Source organism: Magallana gigas, chromosome 8, assembly GCF_963853765.1.
Source record: "Magallana gigas chromosome 8, xbMagGiga1.1, whole genome shotgun sequence".
NCBI lineage: Eukaryota > Metazoa > Mollusca > Bivalvia > Ostreida > Ostreidae > Magallana > Magallana gigas.
In genome coordinates, this window is record NC_088860.1 from 40,664,999 (window position 1) to 40,691,832 (window position 26,834).

General features: G+C 35.4%; 1 protein-coding gene and 1 pseudogene across 1 annotated transcript; one reads left to right on the forward strand and one right to left on the reverse strand.

The window, feature by feature from the left end:
- The first annotated feature begins 3,512 nt into the window (after positions 1-3,512).
- Positions 3,513-6,759, forward strand: LOC136269715 (E3 ubiquitin-protein ligase TRIM71-like). The gene is made up of 2 exons (XM_066070421.1): positions 3,513-3,955; positions 4,244-6,759. The coding sequence occupies exon 2, from the start codon at positions 4,280-4,282 to the stop codon at positions 5,951-5,953; it is 1,674 nt and encodes a 557-aa protein (XP_065926493.1). The 5' UTR covers positions 3,513-3,955; positions 4,244-4,279; the 3' UTR covers positions 5,954-6,759.
- A 10,526-nt stretch (positions 6,760-17,285) lies between these two features.
- On the reverse strand, positions 17,286-26,392 carry LOC136271106 (uncharacterized; annotated as a pseudogene).
- Positions 26,393-26,834: the final 442 nt, after the last annotated feature.

Genomic DNA, 26,834 nt, shown 5'->3' on the forward strand with positions numbered 1-26,834 from the left:
ATATATAGTAACACAAATGTTTCAATGTTTACGGTTATGAATGGACTATACATGTTTTATGAAGAGGCGTAGGTCTGACCAATTAAAAACTGATGGCTTATTAATCAGAAATATTTTTTTTTAAGTGCTTGTACATGATATATACATATACATGTATAAGGATAAAATGGTATTTAATCTTCAATTTCATATCGATACATAAAAAATACAAATATAAGAGTCAGAAACCATGATATGGCGACCTTGCTCTATCAATTGGAATAATTAAAGTGGACTGCAAGGTTTTAATAATACTTTTGGGTTAATAATTAGGTGTAAGTTCAAAGGCTATACATAGTATCTTAAGACATACTTAGGTAGATCGACTCGTTCATAACTATTTTTCTCAGTCACTTAAAACACATGAGAGAGAGAGAGAGAGAGAGAGAGAGAGAGAGAGAGAGAGAGAGAGAGAGAGGGGGGGGGTTGTGTACAAGGTGCGTGCTTCACGGTCGTCTTCCAATATACAGGTAGGTAAGGTCTATTGTTTCTTAAGAGACAAAAAACCGTTCAATTCACACAGAATACACAAGAAACTAACACGTGTATGTATACACGTGTATCAGTAGAGCAACGATCACTAGTTATCTTTGGACATGTAGCCCCAACCCCGATTCGCCCAAAATATCATAGCAAAGAACATAATGAGTAAATTATTTTGTTATTATTACATGATTTGTAATATAATGAGATAAAAATACATTAATCTGTATGTGCATGTTCAGATTGTGGTCCCGTTTTTCTATTTATTACAAAACTGTGAGTGTAACCGTTTGAGGGATAGTGAAGTGAGTGATATTGTAAGCCGTATGGTATGATTATATACATTGAAGAATCAATAATTACGAATGCATCCATTATTCTTCTTTTTTTTTTATCAATAAACATATCAACCTCCACGACGTACGATTAATTATAGTCAGTATGGTTGATTAATATAAAAATTGTCGGGAAGATAGTTTACGTTCATTAAGTTCAAAGACAACCGATCTGCATATAATATTGCGTTTATTTTTGACTCAGAAAATTTTTACTCATGAAATAAATTAAAACCGAAAAAACCACCACGTTCAGATGTCGAACATTTTGAATGTGAATGTCTTACGCTTACCGACTCGCTGCAGTTTTCTCCATATTTTTATTGAATTTCTTTTTTATTGAAAAATACATGTAGTAGAACAGTTGATCGCAGGTGCAACTACATTTATAAGTATTTCTTTCTCTTGATATTTGAATTGTTTCCATTATTGAAGAGAGAAAGAAAGTGAGGGCAGTGGATGGAAAAGACGGAGAGAGAGGAAGTGAAAGAAGGAGAGGAGACAAAGAAAGAGAAAGAGAGAAAGAGATTTATTATACATATGACTCCAACATCTCCATATTTCAATATTTCCATCTTTTCATTGGAAATGTGTGTGTGTGGGGGGGGGGGGGGGGGGGGGCTGAACCCTCTATGATGTTATGTGCCCATTGCTTATGTCTAACTTTGCAAAAAAGTGTGTGTGGGGGGGGGGGGGGGGCTCAGCTCCCCTAGCCCCCCCCCCCCCCGGTTCCGGTTCCGACGCTTATGTAAAGGAAACCACTGGTATCACGATTTCTGTTGGTTTACATTTTTTTTTAAAACACGATTTGTTATCCAGTATTTCGAAAAACTTTAAAACAGGATTGGTCTATAGGCCATAAGATCGTGGAACAATATTATAGATCGACCCTTGTGATCAGTAAGCTGTCGTAGATTAGGATATTTCAATATCAATGTTCTTGCTAACAATAACAATGTTAGTATAACTCATTAACCCCCCCCCCCCCCCCCCCCCCGGTAAAACTCGAATTTTTTTACTGAAGTGGGGGTGATGGAGTCCCCATCTCCCTTGGAAAATAATTTTTTTTTTAAGTAAAATCACCAAAAATCTTGCCCCGACACCCCAACCCGGGACAAGCCTAAATACTACCCCCCCCCCCCCTGAAAAAAATATACTGGATGCACACGTTTCGTGTTACGTTTTAATATCATTGAAATCTAATTATTATGTCTTTATTTGTTTACTTGGTAAAGTTAAATGAAATATGAAATATTGTTTGAAAATACAAGAATATCAATTTTTGCGTTAGGCGAAAAGTTATGATATTGATTATAAGTATCCCTCTTTACAACACACAAAGTTTTATTTCATTCTTATTCTATGATCATGTACACAGTTGACGGAAGAAGAAAATGAATGAAAAAAATCATGTCATGCAATAATATAGGTATTCGACAAGCGTAAAAGCGTACACATGTATATTCCTTGGGCGTTTCGTATCTATAGACGTGTTGATAAATCTTACCCTGTATTTCTATCATAAAAAGCTTCAGCGACAGGCTTAATCAAAATATTAAATTCTGATAGAAAACAAAACTTTTGTCAAACTTAAAAGGGATGACATACATATTATATCATTCCGTATCACCCGACTTCATATAATATGATTAATCAATAGCAGCAATAAGTAAAGTTATGAACATAATTATAAGGCAAAATGTTAAGTCTATATATTTAGCAATCTTTAAGTAATTTATAAATTAGTTTATACAAATAAAAATGACATAAATAAAATGGCAAGCGTGCATATTAAATCGACAGTCGTAAGATTTCTACATAAGAGTTTTCCCTTTATTTTTAGCCCTTCGCAATTTTTTTCCTTTTTATCTATGCTTGCTATTTAGTACAGTAAAATAAAATACTAACATAAGAAAAATATTAATTCATCTTCAGGTAAACGACAGGCGTGTGGTTTTTTCTCATGTTGTGTTGATTAAAAAATGTGGTAAATTTTTAATTAATCTGATCATTTATCAAGTTAGAAAACATGAAATATAAATAAAAAATTTAAAATCATCCACCAGGTAAGCGGCAGGCGTGTTCTCTTGTCGGCGGGCGTATGCATTCTGCGTAAGAGTTCTCTATTTTACCGATTTTTACTAATTTTGTGTTAATTAACGAATTTAAAGTCAACTTTTTATTTCCGTTGTCGTTTATTAAGCCAAGTAAACTAAAATATCAAAGAAATAATTAAAATAATCCATCAACTAAACGGCAGGCGTATACATTTTCTTGGCAGGCGTATGATTTCTTCGTAAGAGCTATCAGCTTACCCGATTTTTACTTATTTTGTGTTAATTAATTAATATAAAATCAATTTTTGATTTCTATTATCATCTATTTAGTTAAAAGAAATAAAATATCAAAGAAAAAAGTAAAATTAGACAAAATTGCAACTGTATTCAGGGACGTATATACTAACATATACGTCCCTGCTGTATTTAATTTAAAAAATAATCTGTTTTCTATAATTAAATAATCATGATTTTATAAAATCCTTTTTTTTTAAATATGGGTAATGCAAATTTGCATAATGTTGATATTTTTTTCCATTTTTGTTGCAAAGTTTAACATAACTATATATATGGTTTCTAGATTTCAGATAAATCTCTACATTTGTATGCTGATGATGGGATTTGAACCCACTCTTCATTCCCAAAGGAATGTGTGCACCATTACACCACACCAGCTTTTATAGAGAGGATCTCTAGTCATAATAAACAAAATCTACTTCTTTAAAACTAAAAATAGCCTACATTTTAAAGCTGAATTGAATATGTTAAGCACACAGGCACCAGACGTTAAATATTTTTCTCATAATAAAAATATTAACCCTGTACCTTAAAATAGTGATAAAAATGTCAGATCTATTTAAACCTCCCAACAATGGGTGACCCCGATTTTGAACCAACACATACACAAGCACACGTTACTACCTGGCATTAAATTCATTCACGTGATCTTGCACAGGTAGCAACCGACCAGGAAGAATAAACACCTGACGCCTGCCATGTTGGATCAAGAAGACCCGAAGTTTACCAATGGGGTAACGTTAGGTAAGTTTTATAATCCACTTAATTATAAGCTTTCGATCTTATTGTGTTTTCTTAATAGTCGAAAATTGTTTGGTCAAATATTTTCTTATCTTTAAATTTATTCTTTTTTTGTAATCAGTCATAATAAATAAAAAATCTTATACTTGTACATGTATGATCGACTCTATACACAAATATAAATTTTATCCATGAAATAGACTATATCTGAATCTTACATATAAGTTCATGCTAATCAAAGCAAGATAATACATGTATACATCATAAATACATACTGAATTTGCTTTCCAGGTTAAGTTCCCCTATAGTAACAAGGGTTCCCTGACCATGGACCCCAGGAACAGCGCCCAGGATGTTGTACGCTGTACCCTGTGTCAGTACTCTGTGGCCCCCATGTACTGTGAAGTTTGTCATATACATCTGTGTAAAGACTGTGTAGAGACACATTTATCTGATTCCTCTAAAGTTCATAAAGTGGTGTCACTAAAACAATATTTAACCACTTTGAACAATCTTAAATGTATAAAACACCATGAAAAACAATGTGAACTCCATTGTGAACAATGTGACATTCCTATTTGTGCAAAGTGTATTTCCTCTGGAAAACATTCAGGACATAAAAAAATTGACATTTTCCAAAGTTTTGAAATAAAAACAGAAATTTTAGAAAAAGATTTGCAAGAATTAGAAAAATTCATTTATCCTAAATACAAAGAGATTGCATCTAACATCTCAGTACAGAAAGCTGATCTGAGTAAAAACTCCCGGAAATTGACAACAGCAATTGACAAACAAGGAGAAATCTGGCACAGAGAAATAGACACCATTATCACAAACCTGAAATCTAACGTGGAGGAAATGGAATCCAAACACCTGCCAATCCTGAATAAACAGGAAAATGAAATCACACACACCATTTCTGAAATAACACAGACCATTGCTGAACTTAAGAAGCTACTGAACTCCAAAGATGTCTGCCTTGTCTCTGAGTACAAATCCAGGAACGCTGCATTCAGAAGATTGCCTCCTAAACTCAAAGTGTCCTTACCAAACTTTAGGCCTCAGGAAATCCACACAGATCAGCTGATTAAACAGTTTGGTTCTCTGTCAGCATTATCTTTTACAACAGAGGAACAAGACTACAGCATGCCGCCCCAGGGAGCCGAGTCCTCTCCCCCAGACCGGTCACTGATGGATGTACCTCGGATCATCACAGATATAGACACAGAGTATGTAGATCTATACGGTGTGACATGTCTGAATGATACAGAAGTATGGACGCGTGGTGAGGACAACATGATGAAACTCTACAACCTCCAAAGGGAACTAGTGGAGTCCATCCAAACCAAGTCAGGGAAGTATCCAGAGGACATAGCAGTGACAAGGAGTGGGGATCTAGTTTATACTGATTCCAAAGATAGAACTGTGAACATAGTGAAGAATACACAGATACAGACAGTGATCAGACTACGGGGGTGGATACCTCGCGGTGTCTGTAGTACCTCCTCTGGTGACCTCCTGGTTGTCATGGACAGTGTTGATAATAAACAAACAAAAGTTGTGTGTTACTCTGGCTCCACAGAGAAACAAAGTATTCAGTACGATGACAAAGGACAACCTCTCTATTCATCTGGTGAATATAACACTAAATACATCAGTGAGAACAGGAACCTAGATATCTGTGTGTCAGACCGTGACGCCCGTGCAGTAGTGGTGGTCAATCAGGCCGGGAAACTCCGGTTTACCTACACTGGTCCTCCCTCTACTACCAAGGGATCATTTAGTCCACGCGGCATCACAACAGACAGCCAGGGTCGGATCCTGACAGCAGACTTTAACAACGACCGTATCCACATCCTGGATCAGGACGGACAGTTCCTCCGCTACATTGACAACTGTGATTTAGAGTATCCATATGGTTTATGTGTGGACACCAGAGACAACCTCTTTGTGGCTGAGTGGGACACAGGTAAAGTGAAGAAAATCCAATATTACATGTAAATCAATGAACTGTATAAACTATATGTAAACAAAGCGTATAAGTATATATTACAGACTGTATGTAGATATAATGTTAACAAACTATACACATTACATGTCATCATACGGTGTGTATCAGATGTAAACACGCTGTGTGTGGATAATTAAATGTATCACACATAAACTGACCGTGTCTACAAGATGTAAACAGACTGTCTAACTGTATCTGTGTTAGGTTTCCGTGAGTCAATCATTCCATTTCTTCAATCTTTATTTGTTTATATATCATATGTTTGTATGTAAACAAATTGTTCTTTAATATTGCATATTACAAGTCAACAAAACAGACCTTGTTTATATATTGTATGTAAACAAACTGTGTTTATGTATCACATGTATATAACAAGTGATTCTATGTACATGTATATTACATATAAACAAACTCCTTTTTCTATTAGATGTATATATACAGTGACTGTTTTGACTGTGTCTATAATCTGTGTTTGTTACATTAGAATGAATGGACTGTATTTGTTACATGTGGTTATCAGCAAACTCTGTGTGACATGTTTTAATTACACATAATGGGTTAACAGACAGGTAGCACTCAATTCTTTACCAGCAATGGAGCGAGGCCACAAAGGGACTGAGGCCCATTACTTATATAGAGGAGTGATACCAGTATATTAACCCAATCAGAATTCATATCCAATGAGACAACTGTTTTGACTTACCTTTAAACCTTTAGAATTAGAGTAGATGTTTGATTTCCTGCTAATCTTGTATATTCTGTTCTAACTTCATAGAATCCTTGTGTGGAATATTCCCTCCTTTAGTGTTTTTATCTAGGAGTTTTTGCAGAACTGATTTAAAGATTCTGAAAATGTATTTAGACAATGAGTAGATTGACTACATAAACATGATACTGCTTATGAATGCTTTTTTTGTTTTTTAATAAAACTTTAGAAGAAAGAAATCAATGTATTGTTCATCAGCAACTAGCCTTTTAAATTTGACATCAACCACACGATATTGGCGTCAGAACAGTGGCGCCTGCAGGGTCAGCAATTGTCCAATTGTGATGCTAACTTATAGTTTTATTTAAAAGAGAAGGGGGACTATATCATATAAAAAAAAAAAGTTACAAAGTTTGTACATTTAAGTACTGGTACCAATTTGTCTTCGTTGAAGCGGCAATAATAACGCCTATTTGTGGTCAGTGGAGCAGTGAGGTATGAGGCTCTCTCTCTCTCAGTGAGTGCAGTTATGAGTGGGGGCTGACAGCGATATCTGAGATGATTTGACTGCTATATGATGACTGTAACAAGTAAAATACATGTGAAATATGCAAATATGAAAAAAGTGTTTGTTTTAAAATACTTAAGCTTTCCAAAAAAAGGCTGGATTCTACCCAGATTTCAAGTAAAGGCGCTGAAATGACTGATCATGAAATGTCAATTTAAGATGCAAAATTATTAATTCTCGATTGAGTACATTAGCAAGAATATATATTCTAGTTAATTTGAATATGGAAAGATGTTGATTAAACAAATAATTTATTATTCCATTTCTCTTAACCCCTGCAGTTGATATAATTGTGAGATAATTTGCTCTATTTGAATCATGCAAATATTTGAGAAAGGGCATTCCTATGGCTTTAAACCAAATACTCTGCTGCACAATAAGGCTGCATTAAAGCAAGCTTTTTGAATTATACCTTGTGCATACAAAATCTTGTCTCCTGAAATGACGGAAATCAGGTCAACAATCCACCTTCAGCATCAGAGAGGAAGAAATGGTCTAAAGACTGGGGGCACCATTATCTTCATGGTAAGGGAACCTTAAAGTGAAACAAAACATCAGGAAGACCAAAAGTCAATTTTTGTAAATTGACATTAATAAAAAAAAATAATTTATGCTCAACTTTTGCAAAATTGAGACTATTCATTAATAACTACAATTAATTCACTACATGTAATCCGGGATTGTGAAACATATATTAAAATCCATGCACCTAACTTGTGTCAAGATAATTGGAATTAAGCCAGTATATGCACAGGTGCTTGTGGACTGGACCGTGCACTACCCCCCCCCCCCCCCTTTTTTCTATATTTTTTTTCAAAATTTTTTTTTTTATTTCTTTTATTAATTATCATTAACAACCCCTTATATCTGTCTCCAGTCGAAAAATAAAAGAAATATCACGACTTGGTAGCATTTTATAATCACACTCGTTTCCCCTATATATATAAAGAGAGAAGGTAAGCAACTCCCGTTTGTTTACATTGAGGTACCACCTGGGAAATTCAAACGATTACTACATCAAAAATCGCTATACCTTTGGTGTCATCTATTTTTCTCACTTCCACACATATCCTTCTATCTGAAAACTTATATAAATTAGCACTCTGAACCGTAATCTATCCAATTAATAAACATTTGTCACTCGCGACCACGATATTTTGAAACGTTCCAAGTAGAAGCTACGGAAGTTAGCTGCACAGCGACATCTATGCTAAGAACGATAACTCATCCCGTGTTCCGAATGTCATTGACTTAACGGTAACGCACGAGAGGCCCGAAAAAAAGTTCGGGAAAAGTTTTAGATTAAATGCAAAATTTCAGCATTTGAATATCTGACGTCTTCTATGCCAGCCCACCTATGAAGTGCATCACACTCGTTTCCCCTATATATATAAAGAGAGAAGGTAAGCAACTCCCGTTTGTTTACATTGAGGTACCACCTGGGAAATTCAAACGATTACTACATCAAAAATCGCTATACCTTTGGTGTCATCTATTTTTCTCACTTCCACACATATCCTTCTATCTGAAAACTTATATAAATTAGCACTCTGAACCGTAATCTATCCAATTAATAAACATTTGTCACTCGCGACCACGATATTTTGAAACGTTCCAAGTAGAAGCTACGGAAGTTAGCTGCACAGCGACATCTATGCTAAGAACGATAACTCATCCCGTGTTCCGAATGTCATTGACTTAACGGTAACGCACGAGAGGCCCGAAAAAAAGTTCGGGAAAAGTTTTAGATTAAATGCAAAATTTCAGCATTTGAATATCTGACGTCTTCTATGCCAGCCCACCTATGAAGTGTCTGGGCTTTCAAATCCTGGTAATGTGTTGCTGCAATGCCTGTAGAGCAAACTATTGATACTTCTTTTTTTTTAGTAAACCTAATGTGTTTTGCAATTTTTTTGTTATGTATGTTTTGCCTGTCCCAGCTTGGCCAGTGATGACCAAGTTATGGCCATTAATTGCTGCTTGAAAGGTAAACAATTGATCTACATCCATTTTCTTAAATATTGCACTAAAACTTTTCCCGAACTTTTTTTCGGGCCTCTCGTGCGTTACCGTTAAGTCAATGACATTCGGAACACGGGATGAGTTATCGTTCTTAGCATAGATGTCGCTGTGCAGCTAACTTCCGTAGCTTCTACTTGGAACGTTTCAAAATATCGTGGTCGCGAGTGACAAATGTTTATTAATTGGATAGATTACGGTTCAGAGTGCTAATTTATATAAGTTTTCAGATAGAAGGATATGTGTGGAAGTGAGAAAAATAGATGACACCAAAGGTATAGCGATTTTTGATGTAGTAATCGTTTGAATTTCCCAGGTGGTACCTCAATGTAAACAAACGGGAGTTGCTTACCTTCTCTCTTTATATATATAGGGGAAACGAGTGTGATTATAAAATGCTACCAAGTCGTGATATTTCTTTTATTTTTCGACTGGAGACATATATAAGGGGTTGTTAATGATAATTAATAAAAGAAATAAAAAAAAATTTTTTGAAAAAAAATATAGAAAAAAGGGGGGGTGGGTAGTGCACGGTCCAGTCCACAAGCACCTGTGAGTATATGTAGGTAAAATTTAAAAATTACATCATTATTAAAAAATCTACTAAATGTTCATCTATAATAGTCAAAGGGAGGCAACTTTATCATTTAAACAACATCCTATGCTATGTGAACAATTCTTACATACTGTAGAGCAGACTGAGAGAAAGCTTCCCACGGACTACTTGAATTTTGCAAAACAGCTGAAATGTCTTTAGATCGGAGTCATCAGGAGCAGAGGCTGCACTGGATCGCTGACCTGCATGGTCCATGCAAAGGCGGAGGCTTCCAACAAGAACGGGATTCAAGAGTGCTGTGTGTACCTTCACATTCGACCATTACAACCCCTTCAAGGAAGTAGAAACAAATGCATATCATCTTTGCATTCTAAGAAAAAATTACCACCAGCATCCAGACGACTGGTCTCTGTATTACGAACCCGACTTGAAATGTACACCCCCCCCCCCCCCTCCACTCGCAAGGTTGTCGGAACAGGGAGGCGGTCCCTCACCCTTAAACCCCTTAATTAATTATACCGTGACTAAGCTACGTTCAGGAGAATATTACAATGTATGAGCATATTAATTTTAGTACAAAGTGCTGAAACTATTTAAGTATTTATCTACTACAATTATCACTCTAACATAATATGTTAATTATATTATAATTTCATTTAAGGTACATATCGTTGGATATCTTCATTTCAAGTCAAATCCGGTTCACTCCCCGCCCCACCTTATTTTCTTTCAAATATTCGCCGCCCCATGCAATATGAAATGCCTTCCGACGCCCCTGGAATGAGAATCCTGTCATGTGCGGGTTCAGATAATTTAATTTCGCAGGGCGGGGGGGGGGGGGGGGGGGGGTACTTTGTTTGGAGAAGGATCCTAGGCCTGGTTTCGTCGATATTTTACTTTGTGAATTTAATGAGGTTGAATTCTTCGAGGGGTGGGGGGGGGGGGGGCTTCGACTCTCATCTAGATCCGCGTATGCCCATGACTACTAAAAGGTACATTTATAAAAAACAATTAAAGTGATTTTAGACGTTGTTTGTTTTTGGTAATTTGTAAGGTACAATGGAAATATTTAATTTGGGGTGATTAAAAAAAAAACCAAAAGTCCCGAACATCAATGTTACACAGAGGAGGGTTGGGGTGTTCTGCCCAGGTGATTAACTCGGTTGTAACTGGGTTAGATGAAAACAAAACAGAACCACTGTGGCAAAACATTTTGAAAAAAAAATTCAAAGTGCGTTAAAAACTCAAAAATTAAGTCCGTTGAAAACCCTCTTAAAAAATACCAATGAATGTGATTTACCGCCTTTGTTGACAAAGGGGTTAAAGATATACAGTTCAATTACCAGTACATCATTGAAATTGATTACAGGAGGATTTTTGAAGGTCCCCCATCATTTATCTTTCTTTCCAAAAATATAAAGTACAAAGTAAGCTATACGCGTATAGCGTAAATGTTACAGAACGGGAAAAGACCTAGAAATAAGATTTGCCGTAGACGAGGTACAATGATATTGAAAAAAAAACCAAACTGCCCCCCCCCCCCCCAAAAAAAAGTTTCTCCCGTGGAATATATGAAGACCGTAATTGAATATAACTACATTTGTATAAGAACTATTTTATCAATGTAAAGTACTCCCCTTCAATATACGGTGTTTATTTTACTGAGTTAACATGTGGAAAATGAAAAAATACATAAACTTAAGCAGTATCGCTAAAAAAAAAAGGGTTTGATTTATATATATTTTTTTACATCTCCCAAGTATTATTCCCTCTATTTCTTAGGGAAACTTGTCGTTAATTCATAGCTCTAAAGAAACAGCCAGACACGCCCCATTTATCGATTGGTCGACATCTACAGCGGCTGAAACTGACAAGAAAATGACAGGATAGATATCGACACGCCCTGTTTATCGATTGGTCCAAACCTATAGCGACCTAGGAAAAATCACGGACTGCACGAAATAATCATGACGATGTCAGACTCAAAGTCACAGGAGACGATTTGGCTGTTTCTTTTAGCTAACTTACTTACGTACATCAACAGTAATTTAATGAATTTTACTTGCTTTTCCTAATCAATTTATCGATTAGTTTAAAGAAATATGTTAAATATAAACAATAACATGTTTTCTTTGATGATTCATTCGGGTTATAAAGGTAGTGATCATTGCATAAAAATTTACATAATCCGCTAACGCGGGTTATGTATTTTTTCTGCAATGTCCCTACCTTCATATTCCGAATGTATCACCAAAGAAAGCACTTTATTGTTTAATAAAATTCACTAGTATTTTCTGCTCTATTTCTTATGAAAATCGATTAAAGTTATTAGGACTCTTTAGGTTTTTATATGGAAATTTAAAAAAAAATAATGAAAAATAAAGTCTTAAATTTTTGCTTTTATGACAATAGAATTAACTTTCTTGTTGCATAATTGTAAAAGAAGTTGTTTTAAAAATACGTATGAAATATATTTTCAAACTAAAAACATATAGAAATCAATGGAATTACTTATGTAAATTACATGTAATATGAAAAGTATAATTTATAGTCTTATAAACAAAAAGAATCCAATTATGAAAATTGGTTCTTTCATAACACTTGACAATTTTTACAAATATGAATTGCAAATTTTCAATTAATTCGATGGTTTCAATTTTTTACACTATATCTTCATCCTTGTTTTAATTTTTGTTCTTAAAAATAATATTTTATATGGTTTTACTTTGAAATAACTTTCTCGACCATATCTTGAATAAACATGTACATTAAGTTCTGTATCTGAAGAATTTGGCATTGCTTAAAATTTTTAAAAAGCGTTTCACAGATAAGATAGCGCCTTTGATACGGCGCGCAATGCCGACGCTGGCGCCATTTGTTGCGGTACTTCAAACCGCTCGTTGGGGGAAGCCTTATCAAAGGAACCCCGACAAAATACTTATAAAAACCGTATCGACTCAAAAAATCATATTATTCCCCAAAGAGTTGACAACAATAGCAGAATATCCTCCGCCAACGTGATGCAGTTAGCCAAGAGATTGGACCACTCCGAGATTTACTTTAAGAAAACCTGCCTCCAGATTGTGATGCTCAACGAGAAACTTTCCTCCGCCAGCAGACGATACCGAATGGCGCACACTTCCGGTCAGCGTTCTTTCCGGTACTCTCTACGTCTGCGCCTGGCGGCAATCGAAGGTCTACGCAACATTTACTACGAATACGCCATGATCAAAGCTCAGGAGATGCAACAAGTCAGGCGTGACTCAGAAGAAGAGGAGGAAGGACATGTCATGGTCCAATGATTTCACAGTTACCGTCCTATCAACATTTGCCATAAATAAGAAACGGCTCTTTTCAGAGCCACTAAAATTATTCGAAAAGAATGTCTCTATTACACACTCTGTACAAGGTAAAAGTGTACACATTCACTAAAGAGCCACCTGACGTTATAAAAGTTTTCCCCAAATAAATACCCCATATCTATAGCCTTTCCCAAGTTATTGCTTCAATCACTTTTTGATGATATTTAATAAAAATACACATACCTGTGAAAGAAGTACAGTTGAAATCAATGAAATGGAAAATATCCAAGATATCTTCATTGACAAATTATCCCTTTTCACTCATAAAATTTCAGAGAAACGAAAACAATTTTTTTACGGAGATTTAATATTGGAAATGTTTACATCTTTTCTACATTCGGAAGTACTCGGGACACCTCACACAATTTTTCAACGTTATCATCCGGGCTTATTAATGGCTGATACAATGCAAAATCCCCGTAGACTTTCTATTTTGGGGTGTGTATTGAAACTTGAAGCGAAAGAGTGGGCGTTTCAAAACAGATAATCTGGACATTTTTCATATAAATGGATGAACATAGTTTGAGCACAACTTTAAGGTATTTATAATTATTGAAATATCAAGCGAAAAGTGGTGGAAGCAAAAACTCGGGACAGAGTATAATAATACACTTGTTTATTATCAGATATAGGGTTTTTTTATTAGGAGAAAATTTTATAACGGCAGGTGCTTGCATGTTGTGTATCATAATTTAAAGAAGATGGGTGAAGAAGGCTTGCAAAATGCCCATACGAGGCAAACTAGTAGATATTGCAAGATTAAAATATCATTTAATCTGATACTTTTAAAAAACATAATTAATATTTAAAGTAACATCGGTTTGTAACCCTTAAATATTTTAAATACTTGGAATAGGTTGCTTTAAATTGGCGCATGCGTGTCAAACCTCCAAATAGTGTCATTTTTATAACTTCAATGCCTTTTTTTATAGAGTGGGTCTATGCGTAAATTAAGCTCCATATTTTTGTCATTAGTCTATATGCGGTTTAATGGAATTTCAACCAATTTTAATCAACAAATATGTGGAGAGATGATTCACTATACTTTAAAAATGTCATTTTGTAACCATACAATTGAACATTTTAGAAAATTAAATAATACAAGTCCGTAAATTTGTGACTTACGTCTCATACAGCATTTAAACAACGCACTCCGTTGTGAATGAAATGGCTCAGTGGTTAGAGCTTTACAGAACTTGTATTTTTGGGTTGTGTGTTCGATACCACCAAAACTTACGGATTTATTATTTTTTTCTTATCGTTTTTTTAAATATTTCAAATTAAATGTAGTTAGAAATGACCCTTTTGTAAACTTGTATTAAAACATATCACATATATTTAATTTTAAAAATGTTAAATTTGAAATTGTATTTTACGATTAAACCAAATGGACAATTTCGCCATCTTATTCCCCAATATTCTTTGAGGTTACATTTGCAGGTCCGAATGAAAAAATGAATTGTATTGATAAAAATAATATCAACGCATTTTGATTATATAACTACATGTATATAATTATTAAGTTGCTAAAATTCCAAGAAAGGACACCAAATTAAAAACTTGAAATGCAAAGCATTGATGCCATTTGGAAAAAAAAACCATAGCATTAAAATGCCAAGTTTATTAGAACCCAAACTGTGCTGAAAAAAAAATATACAAATAGTTACCTCATGATAGTCTGTGTTATCAATGTTCTATTTTACCGGTAGGTTTGAAATAAAAGTGTGTATTTTTTTATTGAAAAGTATTTCAAATCAAGTTCAAACACTATGCACATGCATGTTTATTATTTACTATTACGTGTTACAAAGGCGTCGGAACCGGGGGGGGGGGGGGGGGGGGGGGGCTCGCCCCCCCCTTTTTTTTTTTGCAAAGTTAAACCTAACCACAAGGCACATAGCATCGAGAATGGCTCAGCCCCGACATTTCCGAATTGAAATGAAAATAAGGAAATATTAAAAGTGATATTGAAAATCCCCCTTCCCATTACGGATTAGGAATTTTATGATTTTGGTAATATTAAGTTTTTGGTAGGTGTATAAGATATGTTTTTGGAGTAATAGGTATAGTACGCTTACCCCCCCCCCCCCCACGGATTGGGAATTTTATTATTTAGGGAATCAGCCCCTTTTTTTTGGCTTGTCAAGATTTCTGATGATTAGTCAAGCCCCCCCCCCCCCTTCAATTTTCTTCTGACGCCACTGTGTTAAAACAAAACTATATTGCAATATATTTTTACATCCACCACGTATGATTCCCTATATTTCTTACGGAAATTGATTGTAATTCATAGCTCTGTAAAAAAAAGACAGGACTACCCGTCCCGTTTATCGATCGGTTGAAACCTTAAACGAAATAGTCAAGGTGATGTCAGACCCAAACTTCATTTCAAGAAGATTCGGTTCTTGGGCCTCTTTTGTTTAACTCACGTACTGATGTACATGTACATTAACAATAATTAGGTTGACTCTACTTAATTTATACGATCATACATAGTCAAGCTTTTACCTTGTGACACCACATGATTCTCATATGTTACTGAATTGCTCCAAATGTGAATGTTTTGATTGATGTGGATGTCAATGACAGTAGGAGGTTTAGCTCGTCGTGCGGGGTTGGTAGGGGTGAACCATCTTTTTTTATTTATTATACTTTCATTTTTTTTAAAATACTCAATCTGATTGGTTAAGACGAAGTTAATAATCCGTTCTATTATATACCCTCAGCAACTTACTTGGCAACGGGTAACATATAAAGAATTGTTACATGCGCGGAAATTAAGCGCGTAAGGTTCGCCGTAAAATTCAAGTCATTCCTATAAAAAATATATTTTTTTTTAAATCAAGACATTCAGTATAATAAAATGAATTTATATTTTTATTTCAATTTATATCGATGAGTTGTCGTCATCCACGAGATGTCTTTCGTTGACATGTCGCGTCGGTGAGTTTTACTTTCGAATAGTTGACTTTCGATGAGTTGTCGCATTCGGCGAGTTGTCTTTCGATGAGATGTCCGGCACCGCTAAAACCCATTGTCAACCGCTTCACGTGGCTTGACAATGGTTATTGAGGGGTGTCAATTTCAACTGTTACCCTCCCAAACAGGCACTATGTAATTTATTAAGTGAACTTAATTACCCCCCCCCCCCCCCCGTCTATTTTATGAACAATATCACTTTGGAAATAGATATTATGTTAATTTATAATATCAGGATTTTTTTTATTGTGTTCAATACTTTTAGAAATATATGCACATGATTCTACCTACCGTTAATATTTTGTATTCAATATTCCAAAATCTTTAATCCTTAAATCAACAGTTAGCTGGTTGTGGTGACAGTCATTGAAGCCATTGTCCAAGTTTAAGTATTTATAACGGCACATTGTCAAAACATCAAATGCGTATTTTGGTTTCCATTTGAAAGTGCCGAACACACACACAGAGAGAGAGAGAGAGAGAGAGAGAGAGAGAGAGATTTTACAATCAATTTAAAGTTATTAATTTTAATAAACTCTTGATGCTAATCAAAGTAACACGTACAGGTGTTTATTTGTTAGTTTGATAAAACCAAGATATTGTGAGATACATGTAACTTTCAACGTATGGGCCAACTATCACTTATCTACACAAGCAAGTTATTTCTATAGTCCAATTTTAAATGAACGGACATGTTATTCAATCATATGTGTGTTATAAAAGCAATGCTCATTTTAACAGTCTAATTCGAATTCATAGAACGCCATAGCTCTAGAAACTGAGACTGGGCAGATGTACGTAAAACAAGGGCCTTTCAAATTAGATTTGCTATTCTTTTAAGGGCTAGTATTTTATTTCCGTTTTGGTACACTTGAATAAATAAATCTTTAGCTAGCAACAAAATATGACAAAAAAGACACTGAAGATTATCTGTTAGTGTCTATTCTCAACTTAAAATAAGAATTTAGACCCATGAAGGAATGGAAATAAATGCTATGTCCATATAGGTAACCCCCCCCCCCCCCTCCCACTCAGAATCAAATGGTCGTCATCTTAGTTATATACACCGTTTAATAACAGGATAGTAAGTTCTAACTCTTTATCATAAATCATTGATATAATCAGACAAAATTGGAGAGGGAGGATTCCTGAAACTTACATGTATACTTGGGATCTTTTGTCAACAGCTTAAAAATGGAATTTATTTGAAACTATTTTAGTGAAACTATTGTTGAGATAATTTGTGAATTAGGAAGAAGACATTAACCTGAAAAGACAGGCCCACAAAAAAAAATAGGAGCAAGTAGAACAATTTTAACAAGACCTTGGAATTTCAGTACGGCGTACATGTAGCTATTTATTCCTTGCGTATAACAAGTTAAAAATGATGCAGTTTCAAGTAAAGCGAAATATGCATCGATTGCGTAGTCAGATACTTTTATTACATGGTCACATAAAAGTGGGGAGGGGGGGGGGCAACTCCATGTTAATTCAATTTCTTGTATTTAAATTTAAGAAAATTCTTTGCTGCGCAAAAAATGTGGGGCAGACCCCTCCCCGATGCTACATGCCTGCAAAGTCCAATCTTTTGTTAAAATGGTTCTAACATCAGAAAAAAGGCATGCATTTTTGTGTGTTCCTCTTTTACAAAATAAACCAACAACTATTATTGTATAAATACAACATTAATTTTTCAAATAATTAAAAATCTTGAAATGACGTTTTTTACAAAATACATAACACTCAAACACAATTACAAGTACATGTACTATATACATTTACATGAACATTATACATGTTAAAATACATAAAACATAATGCAATACATATACATTAAAATAATGAACAATACTGATTTCATGCAGTAATAACAAACTCTGAATGAAAAACAACACAAGAGTTTCAACATGTATAAATATTGGCACTTTCTTGAATGTATTCTATAATGTTTAAGCACGTTTTGTGGAATTTCAGTTTTTTTCTGGAGTGTATGCCGATGTCGGAGCATATTTCTGGATTGGGTGAAACACTTTCCACACTCTGGGGATGCGTAGGGCTTCTCCCCGCTGTGGGTTCGTTCATGCTTCATGCTGGTGAAGTAGTCCCCAAACGCACGAGTGCAGGTCCTGCACTTGTACGGTTTCTCACCTTTGTGAATCCGGAAGTGTGTGCGCAGAGTGGACTTCTGGGTAAAGGCCTTGCCGCAGATGGAACATTTGTGAGGCCGGATGCCGGTGTGGGTAGCCATGTGATAGTTCAACTTGGTGTTTCCTCCGTAGGTCTTCCCACACACAGGACACTGGTGTTTGGTGGGTTTAAAGTTGATGGCAGACGACACAATTTCAGCAGACGACATGGTCTTGGCCTCTAAAATGTCAAAGAGTTTTAAACAACAATCCACAATCGACTCGAACACACATAGATCATCGAAGTACCGGTAAGAACACTCGTTTATCATGGAGGCATTGTCACTGAAGCTGTGGTATCCACTGTCAAACTCCTTATCCATGAAATCAGAAGCCAGGTAATCAAGAGTAATTTCATCAGAAAGTTTTGGTAATTTAGGCAAAATACAGTCAGTTTGAAATGTTGCATGTGGCCTTCTTGAACTTCTAAGCTACATCATGGCAATTACATGTATATTTACTTGTCTTTACTACGTCTAAGAGTTTTTTGTATAATGCAGAAAATATTCAAAATTCAAAACCACTTTGCTATGATATTCTAATAAATTTCAATATCATTTTAACTCGTGTACCAATAGAACATCCATCCCCTGGACCTTAAGTAGGTTAGATTTAATTACCAAACAAAAAGTTATTACAATTTTATAACATTATGATTTCATATTACATTAAGTAACAATATCATTTAAATACTATGATCGAAGGAATTTAAGGTTATCATACCTTTTCTTATCTTTTAGAGAATGTTGTAAATAGTAATTGCAATTAAATGAAAAGATAATGACTAAATGATCAATTTATTATCTTTTTTGTAGCTTTGAAGAAATAATAAATCAAGAATACATGCATACGAATTGTTCCACGTCTTTCCATTGTGTTCACTGCAATAAATAAGGAATAAGGAATCATTTTTTGAGTATTATGTCTCTTCTTTCCATCATTCACAGACATCGAACACATTTTAGTTAAAGAGAATGCATACTTCCTCTTTGAATTGCCTCCCCTTATCACTGGCTTTCTGACAGTAGAACTCGGCAGGTGCCCTCAGTCCTAGGTTGGCCAGTAGACGGGCGTATTCCAGGTAAACGGCCTCCACCAGTGACACTGTAAACACACACAGATAGAAATAGACCACAGTGTAGGCATGCTTTCTATGAAACTAACTATCAATAAACTATTAAAAGACAATTGCTATTATCTATAAGCCTCTCTCTCTCTCTCTCTCTCTCTCTCTCTTTCTCTCTCTCTCTCTCTCTCTCCATGACAGATATACCTTAGCCAACCTGACGGCCTCAGGTCCCACTTCCCATAGGTCTGAAGATATCAACAGGTGCCCGGTCCTTTGTCAATCAGGCAGAGCAGCTGAACTACATTGTACCTGTATGGTCACGTGTGGCACTAAAGGGTCTAGATCTTACTCTGACTCCCAGCAAGATCTACAAAAAATGTGTACATTCTTTTCAATATCAAGACTTGTTACAATATCTATGTATCAATAGAAAGAGAAAATGATAATTTTTTTTAGAAAGTAAAGAATAATGCAGCCATCAATTAAGACTGTATTAGAGTGTATATGGCACTTAAAATAAGAGAAATGAAAAATGATATAAAGGGGATTTTGACTCTAATTGCAATACACCTATGCATTTTGAGCCTTTCTCTATGCATTAGCATACATGTTCAAGTCAGGAATTTGTATAAATATTTCAACAGAAGAAGGGCTGATAGACCCAGCTGATAACTAGTAATCATTATTGCAGATATCAGAATGTTATTTGGGTTTTTTAAACTTTCATAAAAGACGAAGTACATGTATTCATGATGTTAATTGATAAATACTACTACCGGTACATGTATGGATTTACATTTTTTTTTACACTGATATGACTTACTCAAGCACATAAAATGGCGTTACACATAAACATACCACACATATAGCATCTACTAAAACATTCTTACCTGAGTCGACCTCTGCTATGTCTATAATCAGATCTTCTGATGCTGAGGCCAGCATTTTACCGTCATGGCTGAAGCTCAGAGTTCTGACTGGCCACTCTAACCTGAAATCAACACATTAAATGTCCATGTTTCTGTTTTTTCAGTGATTGCAATAAAACAGAAATATCATTCGACCAAAAATAAGAGATCTTTAATAAGTAGAGTTTATATGATAAAAAGATGGTTGCAATTCTTATAAATTCTTCTAAAGAAACAGAGACCAAATTTCATTGCTTACGGTATATATATGATTTCTTGGGCATATTGAACAATGTCATATAAAATGCATGAACTACATATTAAACTTGACATCAGTAAATCTTTATTAAGCTTTAGAATTCAAAAAGCTATAAATTTTCTACCATACATAAATATATACATTGATATACAGAGACATTTTTCTGGTAGTAGATCTAAAATAGCACCATTTTTAAAACAAGAATCAAAGGCCGGAACGGCCACAAAGGCGTCGAACTTACTTTTTCTTTTATATAGAATGATATCAATGAATTTCTGTTAATTTAATAGTCGTATATCAAATAATTTTAGACATATAATAGAGAAGTATATGAATTATGTTTTGTGCTGCTTTAAAAACAAAAATAAGTTTATTTTCATATAAAATAGGTATTGGTGCTTTTACAATTCAATAACTCATTATGTTTACAAAATTCGAAGAAATTTCAAAGTTTAAAAATAAATTATTTTCTTTAAACAATTTTCACAGGTTCATGATTTGAATACATTAACAGTATGTCCCTAATTATAATAATAAAACATACTTTTATTTATTTCAATTCCCGTTTGAAACAAGATTCCCTATGGTACTATACTGTTGTTTACAAACAAATCCACAACACGTGCTATCTAAAATGCTCGACCAGCGTGTTTATTTTTAGCAACAAAATCACTAGATACGTTTATCGCTTACATTTATTTTGGAGACCGTGCCCGATAACAAATAAATTTACATCGCAAATTTTATTTCTATCGGGCACGCTCTCCAATTAAAATGTAAGCGATAAACTAAAATAATATTTAGTGAATGTTTACACCTGATTGTATTCATCCGCCATTTCTTGATTATACACATTTATACTTATGCAATGAGTTGTCAATAACCAGGTAGGCAAAGTTGGTTTTTTTGTACACAATTTAGTTTGATAAATGGAATAAAAATCTTGAAATACGTTTAATACTTTAAAGAACTTATTTCTTATGCGCATTTAAAAGGCGGTGCAGCGCGTGAATTTGGACGATTGCCAATCCAGACGATCGCTAGAAGGCTGTTGAGCATTAGCTCGACGCCTTAAAAAATATTATCTGGTAAGTTTTTGAGACCATTATGAGTGTACATGTGTAGTTTCTATGCAACAAAATGTACAGTACTTGTGAAGTGAATCTTAAATGTAATACATGTATATTGTGTACAACTATCAATACCTGGAGAGGGTCCTAATACAGGCTAGCTCTGCTACGTCCCAAATACTGACCAAGGCGTCCGCACTACCGGTGGCAAAGTACTTTCCCTTGGGGTCAAACTCGATACAGATACAGTTAGCAGGGTGAGCATTCAGTGTGTGCTGGAGTTTTAAATCTGGGTAGCTGTTGATAACAATGTGTTTAATTTGCATACAATTCAATTTTTTCAAAATTACCAAAATGCTGCACTAGGTATTGAGTTAATAAAGTATGCACAGTTATGAAAAACTGTGCACTTCATTGAGCTGTCGTATCCATCATTACCTAACCATTTGTTCTGTAACGGGATGGGAAAAATAATGACAGACCAGACCGGGATTCGAATCTGGGTCCCCTGAATCTTCAGTCAGGTGCTCGACCAACTCAGCTATCTGGCGCCGGTATTTGAACCAGTCTGACCGTCACATTCCTCCCCCCTTAAATGATCTTCGCCCTCGAAGATCACCCCAGGCTCTTCCCCTGGCAGGAGTTAACCTGTCAGTTCCAGGGGTTAGTCATGGCACCAAAAGTAACGGCATGGGAGAAATAATGACGGACCAGACCGGGATTCGAACCCAAGTCACTAGGCACATGTCCACGACTCTAACGACTGAGCTACTCGGATGTCCGTATTCGATCGGTCTGACTGTCACAGTTCATTAATGCTTCATCATACTGCAATGTTTCATACTTCATCTATCTATAAACTACATGTACCTCAGTATGTTTATGCTGCCTTGCCCACTCGTCAAGAAGAATAGGTCCCCGTCATGGTTCCACGAGATCTCATTGACCTCAAACTTAAACTGTTCCTCGGCCTTTGACCTGTGACTTCTGACATCAATAAACGTAATTAGGTCGTCCTTGTTGCCTACAGCTATAATGCTGCCATCTGGTGACCAGCAGATGTTTATGTTTTCACCTTAAACATTGATTTACAGTTAATGTATAACAATAGTATAACAAGAAGCACATGGGCCACATCGCTCACCTGAGGAACAATAGGTATGATAAAATCAGCTTAATGGAGTCATAATACAAACTATTTGGACAATGTACAATAATACATGTAGATCCTGTATAAATAAAATCCATTTTTACCCCTGGATATTCTTATGTTTATAATCATTAGTCCCTTTTCTAACAGGATGATTTTATAGTCATATCACATGTTGAGTATTGCAGTGCTCAAAAAGATCCTTACCGATTGTTTATACATGTATATGGGATATAAAGCTACACCAAACTCTGAACCTTCTTGTGTGGCCAAAAAATTGTCCTGGGGCCAAAGTCTTAACAATTATAAAGAATCATCTGGCTGATTAGTTTCTGAGAAGAAGACTTTTAAAGATTTACTCTATTTATTCCTTTGTTAAACTTTGACCCCCCCCCATTGTGGCCCCACCCAACCCCCGGGGGTCATGATTTTCACAACTTTTCTACACTACCTGAGGATACTTCCACACAAGTTTCAGCTTTCCTGGCTGATTAGTTTCTGAGAAGAAGATTTTTAAAGATTTACTCTATATATTCCTACGTAAAACTTCGACCCCCCATTGTGGCCACTACCTACCCACGAGAGTCATGATTTTCACAACTTTGAATCTACACTACCTGAGGATGCTTCCACACAAGTTTCAGCTTTCCTGGCTGCTTAGTTTTTGAGAAGAAGACTTTTAAAGATTTACTCTATATCTTCCTTTGTTAAACTTTGACCCCTCATTGTGGCCTCACCTTACCCCCGGGGGTCATGATTTTCACAACTTTGAATTCACACTACCTGAGGATGCTTTCACACAAGATTAAGCTTTCCTGGTTATATGGTTCGTGAGAGGAAGATTTTTGAAAATTTCTCAAAAATTTTCATAAATTCCTAATTATCTCCCTTTGCAAAAGAGTGTGGTCCTTAATTTTCACAACTTTGAATCCCCTTAGGCTAAGGTTGCTTTGTGCTAAGTTTGGTTGAAATTGGCCAGTGGTTCTTGAGAAGACGTTGAAAATGTGAAAAGTTTACAGACAGACGGACGGACGGACGGACAGACAGACAGATGACAGACAAAATGTGATCAAAATAGCTCACTTGAGCTTTCAGCTCAGGTGAGCTAAAAATTCAATGGAATTTCACATACATTTATTGAAGTGTCCAAAAGTCCCTGTACATTTGTATTAACCATGTTGACAGCTGTTTTATCTCAAAGTAAGTATTGTCAATGTCTATAGATCAATTATTCCTGGGTCATGGAATCAACCGTTGTTTTACCTTTAGTATTGACAGTGGCCACAGAACGATTGGTCCGGGCGTCCCAGATTCGTATTGTCTTGTCTCCACTAGCTGTCACCAACTGATCCGGATTCTTTGGATGCCAACACAGCTGGTCAACACTGTCGCTATGTCCACGAAATGTGCAATCTTTGACCTAAAGAGTTTGTAGACAGATCCAAAACTTAATTGTCAGACTAATCAATGTTTGATTGAAAAAATATTAAATTAAGGTGGTATGGGTCATCTGTTGATATGAATGTGGATTAAAGTACATTATAATTAGAGAACTTTCACCGGTTTAGAATTTTCAAATTTTACAATATTAAACCAAAAAATAGCTTTTGAAAATATTTGGAGAGGTAAAAAATGTACATCCCCAGCAGAATTCAAACTCATGACCAACAGATTTGTAGTAAACCCTCTTACCCACTGAGCTACCCTGTAAGCTAGTTACAATATTGAGAAAGAAATTACTTATATTATTGCACTTTATATGTCATAACATGGAAGTGTCCCATACAACCTTAATTTTATTAATAAATAGTTTAGATGCATAAACAGATCTTTAAGTTGTTTTCCAACATTAAATTTGAGCATGATATCTACATAAATGACACCATGCTAAAACGACATAGCTTTAGAAATTACGTTTTCAAGGATGAAGATAAAAAGGCAGTAGGCCTATATTTGTAAAACAGTTATATTCGAGTTTTTGTGACCTTACTATCTCAAAATTGACAAAAATTATTTGGTTGATTTTTGGGTTATACTGTTTAACAAACATGTCGGAAAAAAACAAAACATCCTCATTTAAAAAGAATAGGCCCATAGGTGTTACTACAGTATTGATATATTCTTACCAAAACTGCACAACTTGAGATATAGATTAAAAATTCAAAACGACAAATCCTCTCGACATCTTTTTAAACAACACTTCATTTACAATTTTCAAGCAAAATACACACTTGCATCCAGCAAGGCGTGAGGCTTTGTTTACTTCGAAGTTATACATGTACTTGAAAATCAAGCCCGGGTCATGTCATGTCATGTTAAAAAAGTGTATTCAATGTACATTACTTTTTTTTAATGTACATTGAATACACTTTTTTAACATGACTGAAACGGGGGTTTTCATTGTATTTATTTAATGTAATACACATAAATCCATCTAAGATTACCAATCTTAATCAATTTTTTCTTCGGGAACAAATAACTTCACTATCCAACAACCAAGCCCCTGTGGTTTTGACACCTATAAATGCGGTACCCCTATAAATGTCTGTTTTACAAGTGCAACCACAGGGGCTTGTGTAGAAAAAAAAAACATCGTTAAAAAAGTGGGTACCTCGGAGGAAAAATAACAAGGGGGGACGCCATCTTGGATACCGCCTCACTTCATCAGCTAATTTCTCATTTAAATTGTTAAACTAGACATATGCGCCCATTCGTATTCCTTCGTAAATGATTTTTCTTTGAGATATAACCTTCACTTTAGTTCTTTTTTACACCAACATTGACAAACTTGTTGATTTCTCCCGTAAACATTCAAAATCGACAACTCCCTGGCTTCTGCAAAAGCGAAAGTATGGCACGTGAGATCTCTGTCATACGATTGGTTATGGAAAAAGCCAGGGAGTTGTCGATTTCGGATGTTTACACGAGAAAAAGATAAAATTTGTTGATGTAGATGTAAACAGGCACGTAGCATCAGGGGGGGCCAGGGGGGGCCTGCCCCCCCCCCCCCCACTTTTTCTCGCAGCAACAAATTTTTTAAAATTTACATATAAAAAATTGAATTATCATGGAGTTGCCCCCCCCCCCCCCCCCCACTTTTTTGGGAGTATGGAACAAATTGATATGAAAATAAGGAAATAAGGAGTGAAATGGAAGTTATACTATATACTGCCCCCCCCCCCCCCCCCCCCCCCCCCCCGATTTAAGATTTTGAGAAACTTTAAATTTTCCTTTTTTTTTTTTTTTTTTTGCTTGTCAAGATTTTTTGGATGAGTCTGCCCCCCCCCCCACTTTCAAAAACGATGCTACGTGCCTGGTAAATAGAATTTAACTGGAGGTGAGATCTTATAGAAGAATCATTTATGAAGGAATACGAATCGGCGTTTCTTTATCTACACAAGGGAAGCCCCTGTGTTGCAACACTCCAGCAGCCTACCTTTCGGTCTCTGTCATTGTCTAGCTGGAAAACGCTGATAGTTTTGTCAAAGGACCCCGAGGCCATGCGCCGCTCGTCACAGCTCCACGCCACGGAGTGAACTTTGGAGTCGTTCGCCTGTGCTCTCGTATTCTCTTGTTTTGCTGAAAATGTTCTCGCATGTTTTCAATGACCGTAAGTGGGTCATACTAAAACACGCCTTTTTTTATTTAAGTTAACTAAATCAAGTATCATAATAACAAAAAGTTGACTTTATATTGATTATTTAGCACAAAATTAGCAAAAATGTACAATGTTGGTAAAGATAGATAACTCTTACGTAGAATTCATACGCCTGCCGAGGAAATCTGGACGCCTGCCGTTTATTTGATGGATTATTTTACCTTTTTCTTTGATATTTTATTTCTTTTAACTAATTAGATGATAATAGAAATCAAAAGTTGACTTTATATTAATTAATTAACACAAAATAAGGAAAAATCGGGTAAGCTGATAGCTCTTACGAAGAAATCATACGCCTGCCGAGAAAATGTATACCATGGTATACGCCTGTCGTTTATTTGATGGATTATCTTATTTATTTCTTTGATATTTTAGTTAACT

Coding starts and splice junctions, on each gene's coding strand:
- LOC136269715 (XM_066070421.1), top strand. CDS start 4,280: ATGGACCCCAGGAACAGCGCCCAGGATGTTGTACGCTGTACCCTGTGT.